Here is a 24,632-nt window from a genome sequence, read left to right on the forward strand (position 1 = left end):
ATTTGGCCTAAAATCTAAATCTCGATTAATTGAACATTTGAACTCGATTACGATTAATAAACGATTTTATTTCTTTGCCCTCATAGACTGACAGGTTTTGTACAGTAAATATGCTCACAAATGACAAGTGAGAGATGTTTGGATGAAGGGTGCATTACTTGGTTTTAAAATAATTGAAGGAAACACACACGGTCTACCATCTGTGATTATTTATTAAACATCAATGTTGAAGAGCTGAAATTAGAACACACTTTTGCCTGAAACAAACATTTGTTATACAAAAGTAAAACTGAATAACTTGCACTTTTGGAAACAAAATCTATTATAAATAAATGTTTTTCATATTCAGAGTAGAAAATAAGCAGCATCTCTTCTAAATAAAAGAACTCCTGTTTATCCTGTAAATGATATTTTAACAGTGCATTTCTTGATTCTTCTGTGAACATGTTTTAATGTAAATAATGATTTTAATGTAATAAAAAAATTTGCCATCAAAAGGCATCTCTGGTACAGCTTCCAATCCTCGTCAATGTTCAAGAATGGCTCCATCATCCTACTTGAGACACATCAGATGTGGCTGAAAAGTGGCCGCAGAAGTAGAAATAAAGGCTTAACATAGCGGGGTCACATGACTCCACACGCTGTAGGGAAAATGATCGAAAAATTGACCTGGAAAAATTTGATGGATTATAGGTTCTGAATGCTGATTTCGATTACTTTTCGATTAATCGCCCAGCCCTAGCAATATGTTATCTTCAGCCTGATCTCACAAGGAAATATAGCTCTTTTTAACGTTTGGTCAGTTTAGTGGCCAATTCCAGTTCATACAAATACAAATCATACTAAATTATATGAATTAAATCCTATGAATTCATACGAATTACCCACTAAATCGAAAAGTTAGGAATTGCTGTGAGATTGTGTTGGTTCTTTTTGATGAAATGTGTACTTTAAATCCAGAGTCATAAAAGAGCAACACTAGAGTTGATTTTTGAAAACCTTTATTAAGATCTCAAAAAGAACAAACAAAAACATATTCAGCCCCTTTTTTAAAATGCATATATAATTTTGACTCGTATAAAAGGCCATGCTTAATGTAAGTTGTTGAAGAAGCGAGAGAAGACAGACAAAAGAGAGAGAGAGAGAGAGAGAGAGAGAGAGATAGCGCTTATGACATACAACACGCGTAAAACACAGTATAGGACCTGTATACATTTCTATACATATAATAAGCGCAGAAAGTGCTTAATGCATAACAAAAAGATGATTTGCTCTTCTTTTTTGTTTTTTAAAACAACGAATTACAAAACCTGCAATATAAACCCCATATGAATTCAATATGAACCTCATGTAGAGAGATAGATGGTGTTGCACAGATTGAAAACTGAATCCACCTCCAGTTCGCATCAGTCAGTTTGACAAAACTGCATCAAGGTATTTTCAGGGAAACAGAAAAGTCTCTGGAAATACACATACAATACACACACTTGTATATATGGTTAATGAGGACTCTCTATAGGCGTAATGTATTTCATACTAAAACTGCTTCTTATATGGCCTCTACCAAATTTTGAATGTGAAAACACCCTGTTAAGTGGGCTTTTTAAGCATTTTGAATTAGGAGGACAAGGCATGTCCTCATAAACCACCGTAATATAGTAAAACTAAAGCTCCGGTCAGATCACATGATGTTTATTGACGGTTACGAAAGTCACTATGTCAGATTATGTGATTTTTTTTTCTTGATAAAATCTTGACTTGTTGTGAGTAACAAATGTGCCAGACTACACGTTCCTTCACGATCAGTCATACCGTGACGTCTACGACGAGCGTTATTTCCCAAGTGTTGCTATAACCATATTTCTTATCTCAATTACATTTTTTTATCTTATTTCAACCTCAATAAATATTGATGCTTGCTGACAACTAATAACTACATTATTTGATGGCATTTGTATTTCAACGGATCCGAATTTTCCGCATAGGGAGATGATCGGAACTCCACTCAGCTCCCGGACTACTCTCCATTGGAAATGAATGACTTAGAGGCTGTAGCTTGTCGTGTGCAGCAGAAAGGCAGATTTATTTATATGAATTCGTGCTAGTTCAGTTGTACGAAAATGTACAGTTTTTAAAAGAAGGCGTGGCACCCAAGCCTAACCGTCATTGGTGGATGAGCTAATTGCACTAAATTGTGCGAATGAGATCTGACGAATTCATACGAATTAGTCACTAAATAAAAAAGTAACGACTTGGTGTGAGATTGTGTTGGTTAATTTTGATGAAAAGTGTACTTTAAATCCAGTGTAATAATAAGAGCAAGTGGATTTTTAAAAATCTTTATAAAAAGAACAAACAAAAACATATTCAGCCCCCTTTTTTATATTTATTATCTAAATTTTATTTTTTTCAATGGTTTCCAGATCTTATTTCAATCTCAATAAATATAGATTTTTTGCTGACAACTAATAAATATATTATTTAAGGGCATTCGTTACCACATGGGTAGGATTAAACTTATGATTAGGCCCACCCGAAATCTGCGCGCGCAGAATTCCTCAGATTTTCTGCAGATTTTTAGCCCATCATTAATTCTGTTTATTTACTTGAGTAAATGTGTGTAAATCTATATTTTTCAGTTTTTTAATTAATTTCAGTAATATTATTGACTAATGTGAAAATATTCATCTGATTTATGAGCAATGCTGTTTGTACAGTGATTTTTTACTAGACATATTATATGACAAACTTGCTTTATTTACCAAATGAAGTGAATCTAATTGGATTTGCATTTTAAACATTAAATAGAAGTTTAAAAGATATTATTTTTTATTTCATATATTAAGGTTTTAGTTATGATACTCTCAAAATAATTTGCAGAAATCCGCAGACCTTAACCAAAATTCTCAGCAGAAATAGCAAAAAACGTCCGCAGATTTCGTCTGGCCCTACTTATGATTCATTTTTAATATTAAGATCATTTCTTAAAATCTACATGTATATTTTCCTGCCATGGGTTTCTTATTAAACACTTCGCCTGAACTTGCCGCGAGTGAGACGGAGAAAATGAAGCACACTGGCAGTAGCAAGGAAAAATCAGATGCTCAAGACATGATCTTCAAAATAATGACATTATACAAAATTAACAAATACATGACAGAGGATTGTGATACAATTACAGTGAAGCATTCATTAAATCCTTATTTTCCACAGAGCGAAACAAATCATCCACCCGCACAGTGGAGTAGTGGATTTCGTTTGCTTTCATTTGTATCTTAATTTTAATGCATCTTTTGTTGGTCAGTTATCTTTAAACAAGAATAATGAATAACATTTGAGGTGATGCTCTTTAAAACAAGTCTGAAATATGTGCCAGAATACGAATTGCCGTGAGATTTTGTTGCTTTGTTAAATACAATTAAAAGTTAAATATTCACAGTTTTAGAGAAGCATTCATATTTTAGACAAGGTAGTTAAAGTTTGGTTAACCCATGACTAGGCCCACACGGAATCTGCGCGTGCAGAATTCCGCAGATTTTCCGGAGATTTTCTGCAGATTTTTAGCCCATTATTAATTCTGTTTATTTGCTTGAGTAAATGTGTAAATCTGAATTTATTCAGTTTTTATTCAGTAATTTATTACTTTTTATTTAATATATTAAGATTTTAGTTATGATACTCCGCTGGATACTCCCAAAATAATTCTGCAGAAATCCGCAGATTTTTACCAAAATTCTCCGCAGAAATAGCAAAAAACGTCCACAGATTCCGTCTGGCCCTGCCTATGACTGATCTTATCCACCTGTGACCCACCCATAAGTAAATATGCAGCCTATTTTTTAATTACCTGACCGGCGCATAAACCTCAGCACCCGCTGATAAAACAGAGAAATTTCATCCACACGTCGCCACATAATTACACGAGAAAAAAAAAACGATTAAATCTTGTGTCACAACATCCATTTGTCGTTTACGACTCACCAAGACACCCTGTTTCAAGGAAACAGTGCTGAAATCATGACAAATTCGTGTGATCTGACCTGGGCTTAAGTCATACCCATGTCATTATACAATTCCCTGTCCTCATAAACCACATAAACAAGTACGCACACACACACACACACACACTTTGAGCATCACCCATTGCCCAAAGGGATCCTTACAGACAACGACTGTCAAGACAAAGTGTTTTCCTCATCATTTGCCCATAATGGTGTTTAAAACACATTTATGTAGACAACATCACTCGCTTACTGTCTGTCTGTCGGAATAAAATAAAGAGTAAAAAACATACAGTGATTGTTGGAAACTTACACTGGAAATGATTTGAAGTGCTGAGATGTTTGATGAAGCGTAAATGACACGTGAATATGTCATTAAGAAAACCCAAAACAAAAGGTCACAGGAGATCAGCTCAACTTGTGTCTTTCTTCCCCTCAGTAAAGCGTCACGTATTAGCATTTTTGATTTCTGAATCCACACAGCATGTGTGTTTCAGATGCCTCGTTTTAAAACAGGCTCATTTTCTCTCTTTCATCTGACAGTATAAAAACTGACTATGAATACTGCGATATACATATATCCCAATGGTTTCCTGATATTGCGAACTACCTTTAGAGCTTTGAATGATGAGTATTTACCAGCGATGCGTCTAGTAAAACAGGCTGGACTGACCTGGAGGCTCCCGTTCTCCACTGATGTGACTTGACAGCACACGTCCAGTGTTTCTACATGTGGAGTGTCTCTGTTTTTTGGGAAGTGTGCGTCATGAGCCGAGCCTCAGGTCCAGCGGCAGCGTTTGCGCTGGCAGGCCTCCGGGTCCGAGGAGCATCCCTCGGAGTCACTGCCTGACGAGGGTCCCGGTGGGGTGTGCGGGCTGGAGTGTGAGTGTGTGTGATCCAGACTCAGCACCCAGCCCAGTTTGGAGTGGAGCAGGTGTCTGAGGCCTGGCGGCAGCGGCAGGACGCGCAGCGCATCCACGCCGGACGGCAGCAGCTTGCGGAGCCGAGAGCAGCACAGGTACTGGAGGGACGTGGGAGCGGAGACAGAGCGAATCACCTTCATGCTGCTCTTGGCCGCGGTGGAGCAGGCCATCGGAAACACATGCTTGTTCTTCATCTCTGTGGCTGCTACACCTGACACACACACAAAATATACATTAAACTACAAATCAAAACTAACAATTATCTGTCATTTTTACTCAAAATATTAGAAAATAAAGATAGAAAATGACTGAAAATGAATGACAGAACTAAATGACTCGGAGAACTGTAATTTGTTAATTTAACAAATTGACACATTAAACTATGACAATGGATTATAATGCTAAAAATAAAACTTGAAACCAGTTTAATAATAAGTGAACACTGGAACGAGGCTACACTTCATAAGCAACTATTTTCAGCAAACAAATGTTTCAATACAACGTATGATTACTACATTGTGACAAGCAGTTTTTTTGTTTAAATCAACAGATTAATTGCCTACACACACACACACACATATATATATATATATATATATATATATATACATACACACAAAAATCACACATACACACACACACACACATACATATATATATATATATATATATATACACACACACACACACACACACACACACATACATATATATATATATACACACACACACACATATATATATACACACACACACACATACATATGTACATACACACACACACACACACACACACACATATATATATATATATATATATATATATATATATATATATATATATATATATATATATATATATATATATATATATATATATATATATATATACATTTTTCTCAGAAAACATATTTCTAAAGGTGCCCTTGACTTTTCCTGGATGTTGATAACAAACAAAGGAATCCATATATGCAAAGAAAGCAAATCTAATTAGTTTACAAATTAAGTTATGTGTAGGCAGCGGAAATCTCTCGGTAGTTCTTTAGCAACCCTCTGTCTTTTCTCAGTGTAAATGAATATTAGCTGCTGCAGTCCAACATCTACATTATCAGGATGATGAAGATAAAACCAGAGTGGACATTTCAGCAAGACAATCATCCAAAACGCAGCCAAGGACACTCTCAAATGCTTTCAGAGAAACAAAATCAAGCTGTAGAATGGCCCAGCCAAGCACCTGACTTGAATCCAATAGAAAACACCAAATAAGAGTGGAGGAGTGGGGAGTGGAGAACATGAGTCTGATTCCAGCGACGCTCCAGGGACAGACGAGTCTTCGCTGAGGCCATCTTCCAGCCTAAACCACGACGAATGAAGTTCTGCACTAGACTTTTGGCCAGCGGAGAAATTAAAATGGTCGTGCCCAACTGAGTCTGGTTCTCTCAAGGTTTTTTTCTTCACTCCCATCAGGTGAAGTTTTTTTTCCCTCTCCGCTGTCGCCACTGCCTCGCATGGTTCAGGATTGGTAGAGCTACGCATCGATGAATTGGCTCTTCAGTGTTTGAACTCTCAGTAATGATTAAATCACACTGAACTGAGCTAAACTGAACTGAACTTAAACACTAAAAACTGAACCACACTGTTCCAGTTACTGAACCACACTGTTCCAGTTACTATGACCATTTATGTGAAGCTGCTTTGACACAATCTACATTGTAAAAGCGCTATACAAATAAAGCTGAATTGAATTGAATTGAATAAAGCTCAGATTTGAAAGATGAGACCCATGGAACTATCAAGACTATTACACTCTGTTGAAGTCTGTGAAAAACCCACAACTGAGCAACGCATGTGACTTCATTCTCCACGAGAGGCATCTTTAAGCTGCCATCACCTTTTATATAAAGCATTAAATACCATTTCAGTAGTTCAGGACTTTCTCCTTGTATTAAACATAACTCCTTTATCAGTTTTTTTTGTTTTGTTTTAGTTTTATGTTTGTACTGTTTGGATTTTTACCAAAATCTGCTTTAATTCCACATCAACAGCTCTTTTATAAATATTATTCCCAGGAAATAACATGACGTGTTCAAGACTTATTTTCCCTGCAGTACATAGATGTACTTAATGTCACAAACATGTTTTTCTGGTTACATTTCTTTAACAACAACACTTCACTACTGTACATACATTACCTCATCTATCAGTAAAGGGACAGCTGAAAATGTGTACTACATTTCAAAAACAAGATATGATCACAGCTGAAAGGAGTGTGTGGTGTGAACAGTGTCTCTTACCAATGCACTTGCGGTTTTTGTAGAACGTGAGGGTGCCATGCCACGTGTCCAGGTGAACCCCGATAATGGAGCCCTGTCCGAAACGTGACGAAAAGCTCACTTTGTCACCGTTATGATGTAACAGACCTGACAAAAGCATAAACAAACGAGTTGTCATGTGATGCATAGGCGACCACAAGTATGTGCTCGCAAACAGAAGCCATTTTACCTGTGTAAGACAAACCCCAGCTGTCTTCATCTTTACCCAGCAGACTGCAGAACGTGTGTCTGTATTTGTCCAGATTCACATCTGAGGTGCCAATGCCAACCATCTACACCAACACAGAGGGGATTTAATGAACACTTGCTGCTAATATACTTTTCTACATTCTTTAGCAGAAGATTTTAAGCTGAAACTGTCCTCTTTCGTGAATCAGAAAATGCAAGTCAGTGGTTACCAGATCTGTTAGTGTCAAGAAAACACATACAGGAAAAATAAAACTAATACCCGTGGCTCCTGAAGATACATTACGATCTCATGAAGAGAAAGGATATGTGCAAGAAATGTTACTATATGACTGGATGTTTTGCACTCCAGACTAGAATGAAGACCTTCGGGAATGTTTGCAGGGGTTTTGGATTAAAGGTAATCATTTTGTAAACAGGGGGCGGCACAGTGGCTAGTACGGTTGCATCACAGCAATAAAGTCATTGGTTTAAGTCCCGACTGGGTCAGTTGGTATTTCTGTGCGGAGTTTGCATGTTCTCCCCGTGTTGGCGTGGGTTTCCTCCGGCTGCTCCAGTCTACCCCCAAGTCCAAAGACATGTGCTATAGGTAAATTGGATGGACTGAATTGGTTGTAGTGTATGAGTGTGCGTGTATGTGTGTGTGTGTGTGTGTGTGTGTATGGGTGTTCCGCAATACTGGGTTGCATTTACTGTGTAAAACATATGCTGGATAAGTTGGCGGTTCATTCCGCTGTGGGGACCCCTGTTAAGAAAGGAAAATAAATGAATGAATGAATTTTACAGACTGACTGTTTCACTTTACAGGTCTGCAATGAATCTTCAAGAGTCATGAGTGTTAACTTGTGTTTTTTGACTCTGAAAGTGCCAGTAATATTAGACTTGAATTTTATGAACTGCCAAGAACCATGATTACAGCTAAATTCTTTAATGTTCTGATGAAGGGAAAAAAGACAGAGGGTAACTCACCAGTAAATTTTCATGTTTGGGTGAGATATAACATGAAGTATAAACATAGACTAGTTTATCACCAAAGACTGATTAATTAAGGGTGCAGTATGTAAGTTTGACACCCAGTGGTTGAATTAGGTATTGCACTCCTGAATCAAATCAAACGCAAGCGCAGGTTGCCAGATTAAGGACCAGGCCGATTTAAACAGTGTTCTAAATAAAGGCAACGGTACCCAATAGAGGGAATATTCTCCATATTAAAAGGAGTTTTTGTTCTAATAAACACCTGAAATTGATATTGTAGAAACAGCTTCTATTTCTCTCAGCTGAACACGGAAAACTGACAATGATCACCTCAGGTACACCTCATGTGGTTTATTCAGTGTTAAATGCTAATAATGTGAGTTTAAAAATGGCATTTTACATGATATTTATTGCCATATCACCGAAAGCAGCAGCAGATCATGAAAATAAAATGAACCATTGAAAATTGAACGTCATAACTAAACACATACAAGTGATTCAGCATGAACATTTAATAATGTTAATATGTTTAATATGTATTAAATGGATTATAAGCTTTACCATTTTGTGAGTTAAGGCATATTCTGTGCTTCTGTATGGCTGTTTTTAAATTTCTGTCGTGTTTCGTCTGGTGCAAACAGCCAAATTGCTTATCACTGCAAATCTCCTCGTGTAGCGTGTTGTTAGGACATGGAGTTACAATGTAACCTGAACTGTGGAATTGAATCGGCCTCATTTCGGAGTCTGCTACCGTCCACTGGAGGTCACATTCGGTCACGGATGCATGCTTTGAGAGCCTTTCTGAATAAATGAATGGAATGCTCGGTTTTCCACCAAGGAAACCCGGAGTGCTGAAATTTAAATGGCTAAAGTGGCGTTGGGCAGATTAAAATAACCAAAACAAAGAAAGCGTTCCAGCACGGAAAACACATTTTCAAAGCAGAATGTCTGACTTCAGCATTGTTTTTCAGATAAACAGGAGTGTTCACTTGGCATGTTTCTGAAATATCTGCAAACATATTAGCGTATGTTTATGCTTTACATTAAAACTTACATACAGCACCTTTAATTCAATAACTTGTAAAACATTTAGTGTAATAATATTCAAAATACTTATATATATATAGTAGTATATAAATGTTAATATTGAGTTTCTTCTGTTGAAAAGAAAGTAGGATATACTGAAGAATACTAAAAAACAGCCATTGACTTTTACAGTATTTTTGTTTCTACAATGAAAGTCAATGGCTGCTCTTTTCCAGCATTCTTCTTATTCTTGTGATCAACAGAAGAAAGAAATTCATTCAAGCTTAGAACCATCTGAGTGTGAGTGAATTGTGAGATAATTGTTCATTTTTTGGGTGAACTGTCCCTTTAAATGTTTTCTATTTAAAGATGTTTTACATACACCAGTAAATTATTTAGTTTATTTATACAACAGGTTTCATAGTCACATGATTTTTTTTTAAAAAATTGTAATTCAGTGATTTGGTGCATTCTTTAATCAGTGTTTAAGATGACTTAATGTCTGAAAAGATTCTATTTTAAATGTAATTTTACACTGCGTCTTAACATTATACAACACAGCACTTGATAAACGGTCTCTTTTTCATGTTAAAAGGAGTTTTTGTCTTACCATCAGCGACTTTGACACGCAAAATATCCATTTTAGAAATGCTTTCTATTTCTGCAACATCGCAACAGAACAACAGCATAAACTACTACGACAAAGATCACCTCAGGTACTGATTATGTGCTTTATTCAGTGTTAACTGCTCCCAATGTGAGTTTAAACAGCATTTTACATAACATGTCTTGCCACACTACTGAAAGCAGCAGAATATAAAAGCCAGAACTTCAACATCAGTCACTCAGTAGCCTATTAATAATGTTAAAGAGGTTTGTTAATGCGTCTTAATTAGATTTAAAATCTTTACCAATTCATTGTAGGCGCAGTGGCAGGTATTTAAATGCTTTTGGTGCAGACAGACAAATTGCTTGTCGCGTCGTGTTGTTGGGACATGGAGTTAATGGTCACTCATCAATCATTTATGCCCCTTTGCTGAATAAAAGTGTATATTTCTTGACTGTAGTCTTCACATTTTTAAGAACCAACTGCAATGTGTCTCACATTTATGAAAACTCCACTGATTCAGCAAGTTTCATTCTGAGTAGCTGCAAACTGACAAATATGCTTCAGATTGCTGAATCAGTCATGTTACTCAAAGCTAAAGCTCTCTTAAAAAAATGAACATTTCCTTACCATTTCCTTAAACTGCAGAAAACTCTGTAACACTTTAGAATGATGGCCCTTAAGTTAGTTAATGCATTTAATAACATTAACTAAGTATGAATAATGGGTGACACGATGGCGAAGTAGGTAGTGCTGTCGCCTCACAGCAAGAAGGTCGCTGGTTCGAGCCTCGGCTGGGTCAGTTGGTGTTTCTGTGTGGAGTTTGCATGTTCTCCCTGTGTTCGCATGGGTTTTCCCCGGGTGCTCCGGTTTCCCCCACAGAGCAAAGACTTGCGGTACAGGTGAATTGGGTAGGCTAAATTGTCCGTAGTGTAGGAGTGTGAAGAGTGTGTATGGAGGTTTCGCAGAGATCAGTTGTGGCTAGAAGGGCATCCGCTGTGTAAAACATGCTGGATAAGTTGGTGGTTCATTCCACTGTGGCAACCCCGGATTAATAAAGGGACTAAGCCAGAAAGGAATGAATTGTAAGTTCCAGCCAGTTAGTCCAATGCCGGTGTGTACTGGTGGATGAAGGTTCACTGCATGTTCGGTCTTTTCAGTGCACAATGTTGATTTACTTTAAATTTAACTCTTATCTGACTACAATTTTAGTACGAGCTGGTTTAGAATATTAATATATTTATCCTCGTTTTATTTGACTCCATTTATAAAACATTGATAAGAGTATTTTGTTTCTTTTAATATTACTTTAGTTGATGATTGAATAATCTCTTCGTTATTTTATATATTATAAAATTATATATATTAATATATCTTAATATATTATATTTTATATATTCTCGTTTATTTGGATTCCTATAACATCCTGAGTCTTGTACTGGCGGAGTATACAATCTCCTAAGCACAAGCATGTCAGTCTTGGTCACTAAACAGTGGCGATTAACCGCTATCCTGAAAAGGCAGAACCCTACTTACTCAGATTAGGATATTTTTTGTGCGGCCCTCATAGATCTGCTATCTACTAAATCAAACAAAGTTATTTAGTCATATAATGATCATTACTATAGAATTAAGCTGACCATTTTACTTAACCGATTAATAACTTTGAGTAATCCCCATACGATTAGTATTATAAGTTTAGAGATGAAGGTCTATCCTCTTGGATAGCCTTTTACAGTCTAAGTATACATGAATTAATGCCAATGTGTTAGTCGGAGCTCTAAGAACATTGTATGGTGTGCCACGCTGCTCCGTCTACCGTGTTTTAGTCTGTTACTAACCTGTACAGGGGCTTGAAGTGCTATGGACTTAAGGTAATCTACTAGAGATAATAACATGAACTCTGTTTGAATAATTCAAAACATAACAATTTATAAGTCAGGTGAATGTGTATTAAGCCAATTCATTCAGTCAATTCATAAACGATCACTATAAAATACAAATGATAAATCCAAGATTAAAAGGTGCATACCTGACTTCAAAATATACATAACATGAAACATGAAGTTCCAGGCTATGGGCTGATCTGGATAACAGAATCGCGCCGAACATTTAGAAATTTTCCCTTAAGTAGTCAATCCAAGAATCCCCTTGAGTAAAGGGGTGTGTCGATTAACAAAAGTCATTTGCATATAGTGGAAGACATTCTGCCTATAGGAAAAGGCACACCCTTCACAGTGGTTCAACAGATACTTGAAGTTATATATCTATTGTTTTGATTGTCTATTTCTGAGGGAATGAGACCATTGTACTAGTCGCACTGAGACATTTCAAATGATATCAAACATAAACAAAGTGACTTGGATTAATCTAGAACATTCATATTTTGAAATGACCATTCTGTGCGAGTAGAGTGAAAAGTGGCTGAGAGACCAAGGGGTGTTTCGGGAGATGTTTCAAATGTAAATAGAGGAAAGGAGGGGAGCTAGTTTTCCGCATTCCCACCTGGTGAGTTGTGGAGCCGATTGTCTCTGTCATATTCGAATTGTCAAAGACATCAAAGTATTTGTGGAATCTCAAGTCTTACAGTAAAGAATGAATGAATGAAGTACTTACAATGACTAACGATAACTTACAACTACTAACAAACTAACATTGATGAAAATGCCATAGTAAATATTTTACTAATTGCTTGTTTATGTTAGTAAATACATTATCTAATAAACTGTTATTTTAAAGGATAACCAAATTTCTTCATTAACTTGAACACAAAGGAAGATATTCTGAAGAATGTTGAAAAAAAGCAACCATTAACTTCAGAAGAAAAGTTTTTGGGTTTAAACGTTCTCTTCAATATCTCTAGATTTATCATCACCCCTTTTCAGATAGATGCTCAAGAAATCCTACTATTTACCATTACAATACTGACAGCGTATACCAGAACAAAAGGACAGATTCTGCACTTTGGTCTCTCACCATGTCTGTGCCGTAGACAGGAGAAGTCATTTTAATCTCCCAGAAGTGTTGTCCCTCTGAGAGCTCTCTGGAGCCACGGATGGCCGCCGTCCCACAGCTGTATTCTGAGTGGAAGCTCACTTTCCTGTTCTCACAGCTCAGCAGCGTCGCAGACGACCGGCTGCCCTCGTCCCACACCCAGTCAAAATCTGCCAAACAGCCAATCACAGCACACCATTACTGCTTCTGGGCAAATACATTTATTTTTCAATTCAACTTTTATTATTATTATTATTATTATTATTAATGTATAGAAAAGTGGATGATTCAATATAAAAATATTCTGCATTACAGGAGTTTATATCTGTTAAGTGCTGTTTAACTAAAAGTATTTTTTCAACAGATATTTAAACATGATAGTTTTATTAAATAATTTCTATTAACTAATTTCCTTTGTCTTTCCCAAAAAGACAGTACATAATACACTCACCGGCCACTTTATTAAGTACACCCGTATAACTGCTCGTTTTTGGAAATTTCTAATTAGCCAATCACATGGCAGAAACTCAATGCATTTAGGCATGTAGACATGGTCAAGACGATCTGCTGCAGTTCAAACCGAGCATCAGAATGGGAATGAAAGGTGATTTAAGTGACTTTGAATGTGGCATGGTTGTTGGGCCAGACGGGCTGGTTCGAGTATTTCAGAAACTGCTGATCTACTGGGATTTTCACGCACGACCATCTCTAGGGTTTACAGAAAATGGCCTAAAAAAGAGAAAATATCCAGTGAGCGGCAGTTCTGAGGGCAAAAATACCTTGTTGATGCCAGAGGTCAGAGGAGAATGGCCAGACTGGTTACAGCTGATAGAAAGGCAATAGTAACCCAAATAATCACTCGTTACAACAAAGGTGTGCAATAGAGCATCTCTGAAAGCACAACACGTCCAACCTTAAGGAGGATGGGCTACAGCAGCAGAAGATTACACCGGGTGTCACTCCTGTCAGCTAAGAACAGAAAACTGAGGCTACAATTCACACAGGCTCACCAAAATTAAACAACAGAAGATTGGAACGTTGCCTGGTCTGATGAGTCTCGATTTCTGCTGTGACATTCGGATGGTAGGGTCAAAATTTGACATCAACAACATGAAAGCATGAATCCATCCTGCCTTGTATCAATGGTTCAGGCTGGTGGTGGTGTAATAGTGTGGGGGATATTTTCTTGGCACACTTTGGGCTCATTGTGTCAACGCCACAGCCTACCCGAGTATTGTTGCTGACCATGTCCATCCCTTTATGACCACTGTGTACCCATCTTCTAATGGCTACTTCCAGCAGTATTATGCACTATGTCATAAAGCGTGAATCATCTCAAACTGGTTTCTTAAACATGACAATGAGTTCACTGCACTCAAATGGCCTCAACAGTCACCAGATCTCAATCTGAGCACCTTCGGAATGTGGTAAAATGGGAGATTCACAACATGGACGTGTAGACGACAAATCTGCAGCAACTGCGTGATGCTATCAATTCAATATGGAGCAAAATCTCGGAGGAACATTTCCAGTACCTTGCTGAATCTATGCCACGAGGGATAAGGCAATTCAGAAGGCAAAATGGGGTCAAACCCTGTACTAGCAAGGTGCATCTATGTATGGCCGGTGAGTGTATTTTACTAGTTAGTTTGCAAGATACTAGTATTCAGCTTAAAGTGCAAATAAAATGCTAAAATGCTTAACTAGGTTAATTAGGCAAGTCATTGGACAACAGATGTTGTAATGGAAATCAAAACATTTATTTCTAAATAATATTGACCTCATTTTTCAGATTTTCATTTTTATTCCAGTCAAACTAAAAGTCAAGTTAAACTTTTTTCATGAGAAAAAGTATAAGGAAATGCTGTGAAAAAACCCTTGCTCTGTTAAACATCAGTTGGATAATATTTGAGAAAGAAATTAGGTTTCCCAGGAGGGTTACATTTTGGCTTGAAAGTTCAAATAAACTGTGTCAAAAAAAGGACTGCACTGTCCATCTAGGCGAATGTTCATGTGAGCAGTCAGTCAAGTCTATAATAAAAAAAATCTGAGACAATACCCTTACATCACTTGTTTTTACTAGTTCAACTGTGTTCATGACACCCATCTAAGCAAATTTTGCGTTTCTTTGTTTGATGATAACCCATGCACAAAAGGTCAACGTGGTAGTTACAATGCAAGTTAAAAGGTATATAAAGTTTGAAAATCTCCCATTTTAATCAAAAAACAAACAAAAAACTCAGTGCCCCTGATGAAGACTTCATTTGATCCGTTTTGAATCTATATATATATCATATGTACGTTTAATATACGAGGCTCCCAATGCTGTTTTTATGTTTCATATTATGGCTACACACTCCATGCATCTGAGCTGTTTTAATGTAGCTGTGCACCTGAAATACTCTGTCTATTGTTCATTTGTAGACATATCAATATCATTTGTGTTCAATCGAAGTTCACTAAATCAAATCAAGTATCAAAAAGAAAGTTTGTAATTCTGAATCAATACCCAGTTTAATCATTTTCCAATAATAAGTAAGATCCATCCAAGTAGGGGGATAAAAGCAGTGATGCGGCACACAGCCTCACCTTGGTCATCTTCTCCACAGTGGCAGTCCCGTAAGTGTGTGTAACCTCTGAGGCGCGGGTTACAGCTGAGCTCCATCTGTGAATCACAGCTGCAGTAGGACTCTCCAGTCACCGGCACCGCACTGGGGACCGCCGGAACAATGGCAGGATACTCGGCTTCAGAATCAGAGTCACTGTACTGCAGGACAAAAGGTGTGCTTGTTAATATTATTTAATGCACTGTGAGCTAAAATTAACTAAAATTTAATGTAATAAATATGCATCATTATTTTTTATACTGCATTGTATTATTAACACACATACACATATCATTTTTAAATTACTTCATTAATCAATTAATTAATTTAATTGAAGGTTTAAAAGATATACTATAGAATAATGTTTTGCCTTTGTCAAAGGTAGGCCCACACGGAATCTGCGTGCGCAAAATTCCGGAGATTTTCTGCAGAATTCCGCAGATTTCTAGCCCATTATTAATTCTTATTTGCTTAAGTAAAGGTGTAAATCTGAATTTATTCAGTAATTTATTACTTTTTATTTAATATATTAAGGTTAAAAATAATTCCGCAGAAATTCGCAGATTTTTACCAAAATTCTCCGCAGAAATAGCAAAAAACGTCCGCAGATCCCGACTGGCCCTGGTCATAGGGCACTTACTGGAAAAACCCTGGAGCGTTACTGGGGGTATTTACAAGACATTTGAACTGACACAAAATATTAGCGCATGTAATTAATTATCATCTTTCAATGATAGATAATACCTGGCTACACAAAATAAAAACAAACATAATTACTCTACCTTTATATTAGTTTAATTTTATTAGTTACAGTTTATCCATTTCGTCAGCTAAATCAAGGCCTGCCACCACAGCTGGAAAAATCCTAGAGGAAACACTGAGTTTATTACTACAGTTGTGTCGTACCACAGCAACAATATAATTACTACAACAGTTTAATTCAAGTAATTATCTATAGTATGCTTCCAAACACTATGGCATTTACTATGGTATTTTTCATGTAACATAATTATACAGTATCTACTGCCTCAATAGCCCCTTTCACACAGTGATACCGGTAAATATCTGGAAAATTTCCGGAAAGACTTTACCGGTATATTGAAAAAAGCGCTGTTCACACAGGCGAGAACGTTATGGAAATTTTTCGGAAAAGAGCATTCACACATCCATTCCAAAATACCGGTAAATTCTGACATCATTCACCACAAATGAGCTTTAAACGGCTGCGCTTGTATTTGTAAACATTTGACTAAATTACAAACTCTGTGGATGATCAGTATTGTGAACAACTTTCGCAGGATCACTTTCGCATGTCGAGATGTTTATAATATGTGCGTGTTTCACAGGCACACGCAAAGCTTGAAGGTAAACAAACAACGGCTTATCATAAGCATCTCATCGATGATTATTTACACAGTTGTCATTAAGAAGAACATATAAACGTGATCTGACTAACTTCTAGCAGTTAAATGTGTCTGGAAAAATATTCAAAGGCTTTTATCCTCACAAACCGCGCGGACGTAAATGCGTCTGACTGTTGTGATTGGCTAAAGCAGACGTCTCACGTCAGCACGTTCTAGACGTGCACGCGCTTATTATGGGAATCTTCCTTCTGCATTCACACATCATTTGTGTTCAATCGAAGTTCACTAAATCAAATCAAGTATCAAAAAGAAAGTTTGTAATTCTGAATCAATACCCAGTTTAATCATTTTCCAATAATAAGTAAGATCCATCCAAGTAGGGGGATAAAATTACGGCAAATTACCGGTAATGTTACAACTTCTCTTTCCGGAAAATAGCCAGAACGAATTTACCGGTATTTTCAAAAAGGACCTGTTCACACATACAACCTTTCCGGAAAATTGCCGGCAATTTTCCGGAAAGGTCTGTATGTGTGAAAGGGGCTAATGACAGATAAATATATTTTAGTTCAGTAGAAAACTCTGCCTCTTCATGAAATTCGGATCATGCCCAACATATGTGCTTATTTTCTATTTACATCTCCTTTGTAATATGGTTTAAATGCTTTCCTCTAGGTCTCCCTTTCAGTTTTTAACTTCCTGCCCTCCATCTGAATTTCGCTCGTCAATCACCACGTGACTGAAAACAGCAATGTTATAGCAAGTGCAATTAAATTTTCAGCTCTATTTGATGGCATCTGCACATCATCTTCACCCACCTGCTGTCGATCGTAGCTCCACTCGTCACTCTCGGAGGCAAGCACCAGCGCTCTTGCATCTGCATCCCGTCTTATTCCACTCCACACGTACCTCCACGCCCTGCTGTTTCTGCTCCGCCTTGACATGCCAACCTGGAGCCTCCGCACCTGTCAACCAGACACAACAGCTCTTCGTTCTATAGCAAAAGAATAAGTCACACTACATGAAACGCATTATCAAAGTAAAAATATACGTGAAAGCATTAAAAGACACAGTATGTGACTTTTTTCCACTAGAAGGTGCATAATCAAAACAAACAAGGTAAATTTAATGATGCCATGATTGAGTGTTGAATCCTACAGGACTCCTGCAGACATCATGCTTATGGAGGAGTAGAAGTATTCAACACTAATTATCATGGTAGTATGAAGTAGAGTAAGGCTGAAAGTACGGGTGTGAACATACACTGGTCTCACAGTTCGGTTCAGTTATGATTATCAGGCTATTGATTTGGTTTAATTCGATATCTCGAGTTCATCATGGTGCTTTGACGATGGTTTCCATAAACAATTTGATATTTTACTTTAAAAACACAATAATTCTTGTATTAGAATTTACAATTTAAAAATATTTACATTTAGATATTACTTGTAATACAATTTTGTCCTCTAATACAAGCATTCAAATATATGAACTGCAGTTTTATTGAACCTGCTCAAATAAAACACTCTTTCTGAATGTATCAAACAAAACTCAAGTACAAGCACAGAACAACATGAGCATTTACAGCAAACAAAAAACTAAATGTTATCCCGCTTTCGATTTGAGTGGTGTTGAGGGAGATCTTAAATGCCTGCGATTGATCACGCACTCAACAGAAATGGCTGGGATTGGCTCTAATGGTCAGCACAGCTCTGGTGCTGTTCAGCAAACGATGATGTTAAACAGCTACAGCGATTAGCGGATCCATCATAGACGTTAACGCGGTGAAGAAAACTCGCTCTAAAGACACCCTCATGTCTGGATCTACAGATAACACTATTGTTGTAACAACCGAGAGAGGAGATAAAACGTTACCTCACGAAGCTAACAGGTCAAAGGGGCCACAGAGAATGAGAGAGAGTTTCACCGTTCATTTTTTTCCTAGCTTTCCTTTCTGTGATGTGTGTAATGTGAATGTTGATCTGTTTGTGTGGTAAGGCCAAAGATGAATTTCCACTAGTGGACAATGAAGTAAAGTAAAGTTTTGATGTACTTCCCTGTCAGTGAAAGATTGTCCAGCAAACTCACAAGTAGTGAATTGTGCACAGTTATCTGCTTCCTAAGTAGTTGTAGTGTTTTAATTACTCGCGGCCTCCTCACTCGCCATAGTAAGCTACCGCTGTATAACGCATATGTGATAAATGACATCAGTACATAAAAACCGGTTATGATTATTACTGAACAGATACCGAATTGTCCACATCTGCGTCGCGGTGCATCAAAGAAACAATTCATTTTGACACCCCTAGCTGAAAGCTGTCAAAGTGAAACAAGAGCGCTGAAGAAATTGTGTTACGCAGCCTAAAAAACAGCAGAGCTTTTATTATGCCACAGTCCACTGCTTCCTGTTCTAATCTTTATGATCAAGTAGAGAAGAAGCAGAGCTGTTTAATCAGACTAAGTGCATTTTAGGGTTCTGTTATAACATTCCAATGTGCGGTCTAATAAAACACACACAACTAGGCATGAGATGGTAACTGGTTTTAAAGGTTCACGAAACCCTCGAGTACTTTTTTTGAGATTTTAACAGATTTGTGTTTGTTGAGCATCAGTTCAGACAATGTTAGCACCTGTCAGCTTTAATAGGAGAGAAAACTGGATAATTTGGAGATTTTTAATCAGCTAATTTCATCTTCCGGGTTTAAAATGATTTTTGGGGCGGGATCAAAATCAGCAAAGTATCACAAAACTGCAATTGCAAAGATGATGCATCAGTTTCTCATTATTATTCATAGTGGAGTTTTCTTATACTATGAGAAGAGCCTGCTGCTTAATTATTCATGACTGCACGTGCTTTCCAAAGGAAGGCAGCCCTGCCAGTGCCAAACTGAGAGACACGGACCTAGGGCACACAGTATTTAGCTGTTCATGAAGGGTTGTATGTGTTTGTTTTCATGATCCACGGGGTTTGTTGCATGTTTTCCCCCGTGATGCTGTCAGGGCCGATACAGCAAAGCTGTTTGTGTGCAGCAAGCATTTTTGTCGGGAGAGCAGTACAAGAATTGGAGAATGCCGGACGTTGTCTTTTATCAGGAGTTCGTTCACATTTAGACACATCGCCATGCTGCTGTGTTCACCTAAATCCTCTAGATTACCAACAGGGCTAAAAGTTAAAATAGACAGGGCAAGAGACCTGCTGCACTGAGTCTTCATTCAGACCTATGATTCAGACCCGGGGATTGAGGGAAAAGTCCTCATTTATAGTGTTTATATGAACACGATTATCTTTATAATGATATAAATTGTGGTTATCTGTATATGAGATTATGAATAACAAATGAAGCAAGGCATTAAATTACTGTTTATTTCTTTGCATTTTAAGTTTGTAAACTATAAAATCTTGCATCTCAACTGACAACAGTTGTTCGCTCCCCTCCTTCTCCCCTGCTGGCCACGCCCACTCCTGCCATTTGCTCGCAGAGCTCCACGCCCATTATGATGCATCTTTTGAAAAAATTCTGAGGTAGACCTGAACCGAAAGTGGCGGTGTCATGACCCTTTAAGGTTTACCACAGTTTTGAAAAGTCAAGGTTTTAAAACCTTTAAACTTCCTATTATACAGTTCCTTGTATTACAAAGTTATTTGTAATTTTTAACATGTTTTTTTATGACTATGTATTAAGGTTTTAAAGGCAACAGTATCTCCAGCAGAAAAGAAGCCTTCATATCAAAAGCTACTGATCACCCCAAAATTCAGTAAACATCTGAAAAAAAATCACATCCAGCATGAGCTTCAGTGCAGTGGCTTTACTTTATATCCACAAAGAAGAAAGCTCTCTAAACATGCCTTTTCAAGTTGTAAAGAAATTAGTGTTTTTGAAACGAATGAAGACAGGAGAAGTCAATGATTTAATTTAATTATTTAGCCTGACATATTAACCGTTTCAATATATTTTGAATATTAAAATAAAATATATGGTGTTCGGGAAGGGGGTTTGTTTTTTACCCAGACATTTAAAAAGAGCATATTTTACAGTAGTAATCACAATACCGTGAAACCATGATATTTTAATCCAAGGTTATCATACCATCAGAAACTTATACCGGCCGAATCTTTGGTGTTTCCCTGTTTTCTGTAAAACATTAGTATCTGTCTCACTATTTAAAATAGTTTATTAATCTGGATTTAAATATTCTTCAAAACATTTGGGATAATCTAAGTACAAAAGTCAACTAAATTTATAACGCTGTACTACTGGTTTTCAGATATATTCCTGAAAACAATCATACACTTGTGCTTTCAAAGAGATTGTTCACCTAAAAATTTAAATTCTGTCATCATTTACTCATCATCCATTTGTTTCAAATTTGTTTGAGTTTCTTATTTCTGTTTAACACAACTGAAGATATACAGAAGAATGTTGGAAAATAAAGAGTCATTGACTTCCATGGTTTAGTTTCTATTATGCAAGTTAATAGATGTTTCTTCCCCAACATTCTTCAGAATGTCATGTTTTGTCAACAGACGAAAGAAATTCAGAGACGTTTAGAAATGCTGAGGAACTTTTCATTTTTGGTTGAACTCTCTCTTTGAGACACATGATAAATATGTTATTTCCCATTCAAAATGCACTTCACTGCTATTTCCAATTAAAAAACATTTAAATACCACTGTAGTGTTAAACTGTGTCATAAAATATAGTAAGCCAACCACGTTTTCCACATGTGCACCTTTATTAAAGCGTAGAATTACTTTATAATGTCAAAATAACGAGTTTAATATCCTCAACGCGTTGCGCGTGCACTGCTCTCGTGAAGCTAAACTTCCCTAATATTTCGCGCGCGACATGACATGTAAACACTAGACGACAACACGGCTACTTTAATTGTCAACAACATCCCTGTGCATCCACTCTGCATAAACAGTCATTTGACAACCATATGACAAGTCTCGTAGTTCCTAAAGATAGATTCCAGGAAATAAAACTATAGCATTTTCTCTCGTTAGGCCTCGCAGAAAGTCATCGAGAGCCAGGCACCTTGCAAGTCTGCAGGCTTTTTCGCTTATAGAAAATAAATTATCTTTCAATCACGTTACTACCAACTAATATTAATTGTATTTTAACATAGTATCGATATACATTGCAAATAGTAAGTTAGTGCAACAGGCTTTTGCATGTATCTGATCCTGGTGCTAACGGAGGCTTAGCAGGCGCTGGATCCTAACTGCTACATTCTCTAGGACAAACACAAGCAAACTTACCCGTCTTTCAGGGATACCACCGCGACCGTTAAAGCCTCGTACACCTACAGGTTGTATTGTGGCACTGTAATAATGTGTGGATCTGCAAAAAGCAATCGGATTCTGTCCACCAGCTAACTGTCACACTTTCCTGTGACCTACTTTCACGACAGACGTAAACAATGCTTTAGTAAGTCCCGCCTTCTTAGATTAAACTCCATTGGTTGAGAATCTTAAGTGGGCGTGGTTTATTTTACAGCTCGCGTGGCTACAGGTCTACACAGCTGTCAATCAGAAGCCTTGAAGGATGGACTTGAAGGCTGAACTCCTTTCTGACGTTAAGGCTTCCCCATCCAGGCGAGAGTAGCGACAGTATCCAGAGGCAGATGTTAACATTTCATGATTACTTACTCATTTTCCTTCGGCTTAGTCTCTTTTATTCACCAGGGGTCGCCACAGCGGAATGAATCGCCAACTTATTCAGCATATGCTTTACACGGCGGATGCCCTTCCAGTTGCATCGCAGTACTGAGAAACAGCCAAACACACTCATTCACAATTCACCTAAAAAACCTCACGCCAACATGGGGAGAACATGAAAACTCCACACAGAAATGCTAACTGACCCAGCCAGGACTCGAACCACTGAGCCACCGTGCCACCCTGTTATTAATTAACTGGATTATCTTGATGTTCTGCTGTGGTAATCTCCCACTGATCAGTTTAATGGACTATTTATGGATTTTCTGCTGTGTTTTGGAACAATCTGCTGTAGATAGCTTGCTTGAAATTTGTATTCAATTCCTGAATATCAACCAGCAGTGATATTTTGTTTCAAAGTAAAATAAAAGACCACTAAGCGTTTAATATATCATAATTTTCCTTACAACTTTATTACAGAATTGGTGCTCATTTTAATATTACATAGAAGGGGAGTCTTCCTAGCACTGGGTTGCAAGTGGAAGGGCATCCGCTGTTTAAAACATATGCTGGATAAGTTGACGGTTCATTCTGCTGTGGCGACCCTTGATTAATAAAGGTACTATGCCGAAAAGAAAATGAATGTTTATCACTTTAAGGTGACACAGGGATAAACATAACTGATAGCTTTGACTGCTTTCCCCATTAATTGGTAACATCAAGAATTTTGACCATTTTTACTGAGTTTTCTAAAATGTCATGTTTGAATATGCATATGTGGCACTATTTAATTATATTTGCGCTAGAAATGTATGCAAATGAGCATCTACTTAATGTCAGACAGGGGTGGATTTAACCAATAAGCAACATAAGCAGCTGCTTATGGCCTCGGGAACCCTGAGGGCCCCCAAATAAATGCCTAGAAGTGAAACTTATTCCTAAAAATTATATATAACATCATTTTCTATCATACTTTGTATGATGAGGGTCTAATAAAATAACAGTTTAATGTTTATTACATCTGCGCAAATGTATCGCCCACCCACCAGAAGTCCAGCAAAAAGTAAAGAATTAGTTGTAAAAACAAAATAGTTTATAGTAATGTTTAGTTGTGAATTCATTTTATGAAAACAAATTGTTTAAAAAGTTTTACAAGATGCTTGATATGATGTTTTTATTATTTTACATTAAGGCAAATTGTAGAAAAAGAGTGATTGAGTGATATAAGAAAAAAAAAACAGCAAAATAAATCAATTTAAAATAAATTAAAGTACAAAATGTCCACTTTAGGATTTTAGGCCCCATGGCTGGAATTGCTTAGGCCGAATGAATGAAAAGAAGGGGAGTTATATTAATATTCAAATAAAAGTGTTATATATTTAATATTAATTATATTAATATTTAGATATTTAGAGTAATACTTCAATTATTAAAGAAATTATATGATATATTGTTGTCTAATTGTCAAAAAAAAAAAAAAAAGATTTCTTTGTGCAGTATTTTCCAGAGATTTCTGAAGTAGTCTGGCCGTTTTTAGAGCAAAATCTGAAGATAGCAATAAGAAGTTGACTTGTTGTTTAAAGACAGTAAGTATTTTTAAAACATTATTTCAATATATCATAATTTCACTGAAAATAAAAATCTGTCCAGTTAAATAAAACAAGCGTAACAAAGGCCGGCTAGTGAAGTGCTATGCAGGTAAACCTCACTCCTCTGACCTCTGAAGATGCTCTAGCGACAGACGCTAGAGGCCATGGTCTTTAGACTCCTTGTTAGAGCATCCGACTCCCATGCAAATTGCCGGTTCAATCCCAGCTCAGACCGGGTTGAGTGCAGTAAGATTGGTGGGTGACACATGGGGGTTCGTCCGGGATTTGAACCCAGGACCTCTCGGTGGGTTACACAACTAATGTGCTTTAATTAAAAATACTTTAATAAATAAAGAAGTTAAAATT

General features: G+C 37.0%; 1 protein-coding gene across 2 annotated transcripts; it reads right to left on the minus strand.

The window, feature by feature from the left end:
• Positions 1–984: 984 nt before the first annotated feature.
• On the minus strand, positions 985–22,444 carry spsb3a (splA/ryanodine receptor domain and SOCS box containing 3a). Of its 2 annotated transcripts, XR_012400643.1 has the most exons (8): positions 22,279–22,444; positions 17,834–17,980; positions 15,635–15,812; positions 13,028–13,215; positions 7,427–7,529; positions 7,219–7,344; positions 1,791–5,135; positions 985–1,741 (listed from the first exon to the last, which is right to left on the minus strand). XR_012400643.1 is itself a non-coding variant. In NM_001123008.1 (7 exon segments), coding segments are annotated over 6 exon segments (1,077 nt in total). In that variant the 5' UTR covers positions 17,960–17,980; positions 22,279–22,426; the 3' UTR covers positions 995–4,779.
• Positions 22,445–24,632: the final 2,188 nt, after the last annotated feature.

Source organism: Danio rerio, chromosome 3, assembly GCF_049306965.1.
Source record: "Danio rerio strain Tuebingen ecotype United States chromosome 3, GRCz12tu, whole genome shotgun sequence".
Taxonomy (NCBI): Eukaryota; Metazoa; Chordata; class Actinopteri; order Cypriniformes; family Danionidae; genus Danio; species Danio rerio.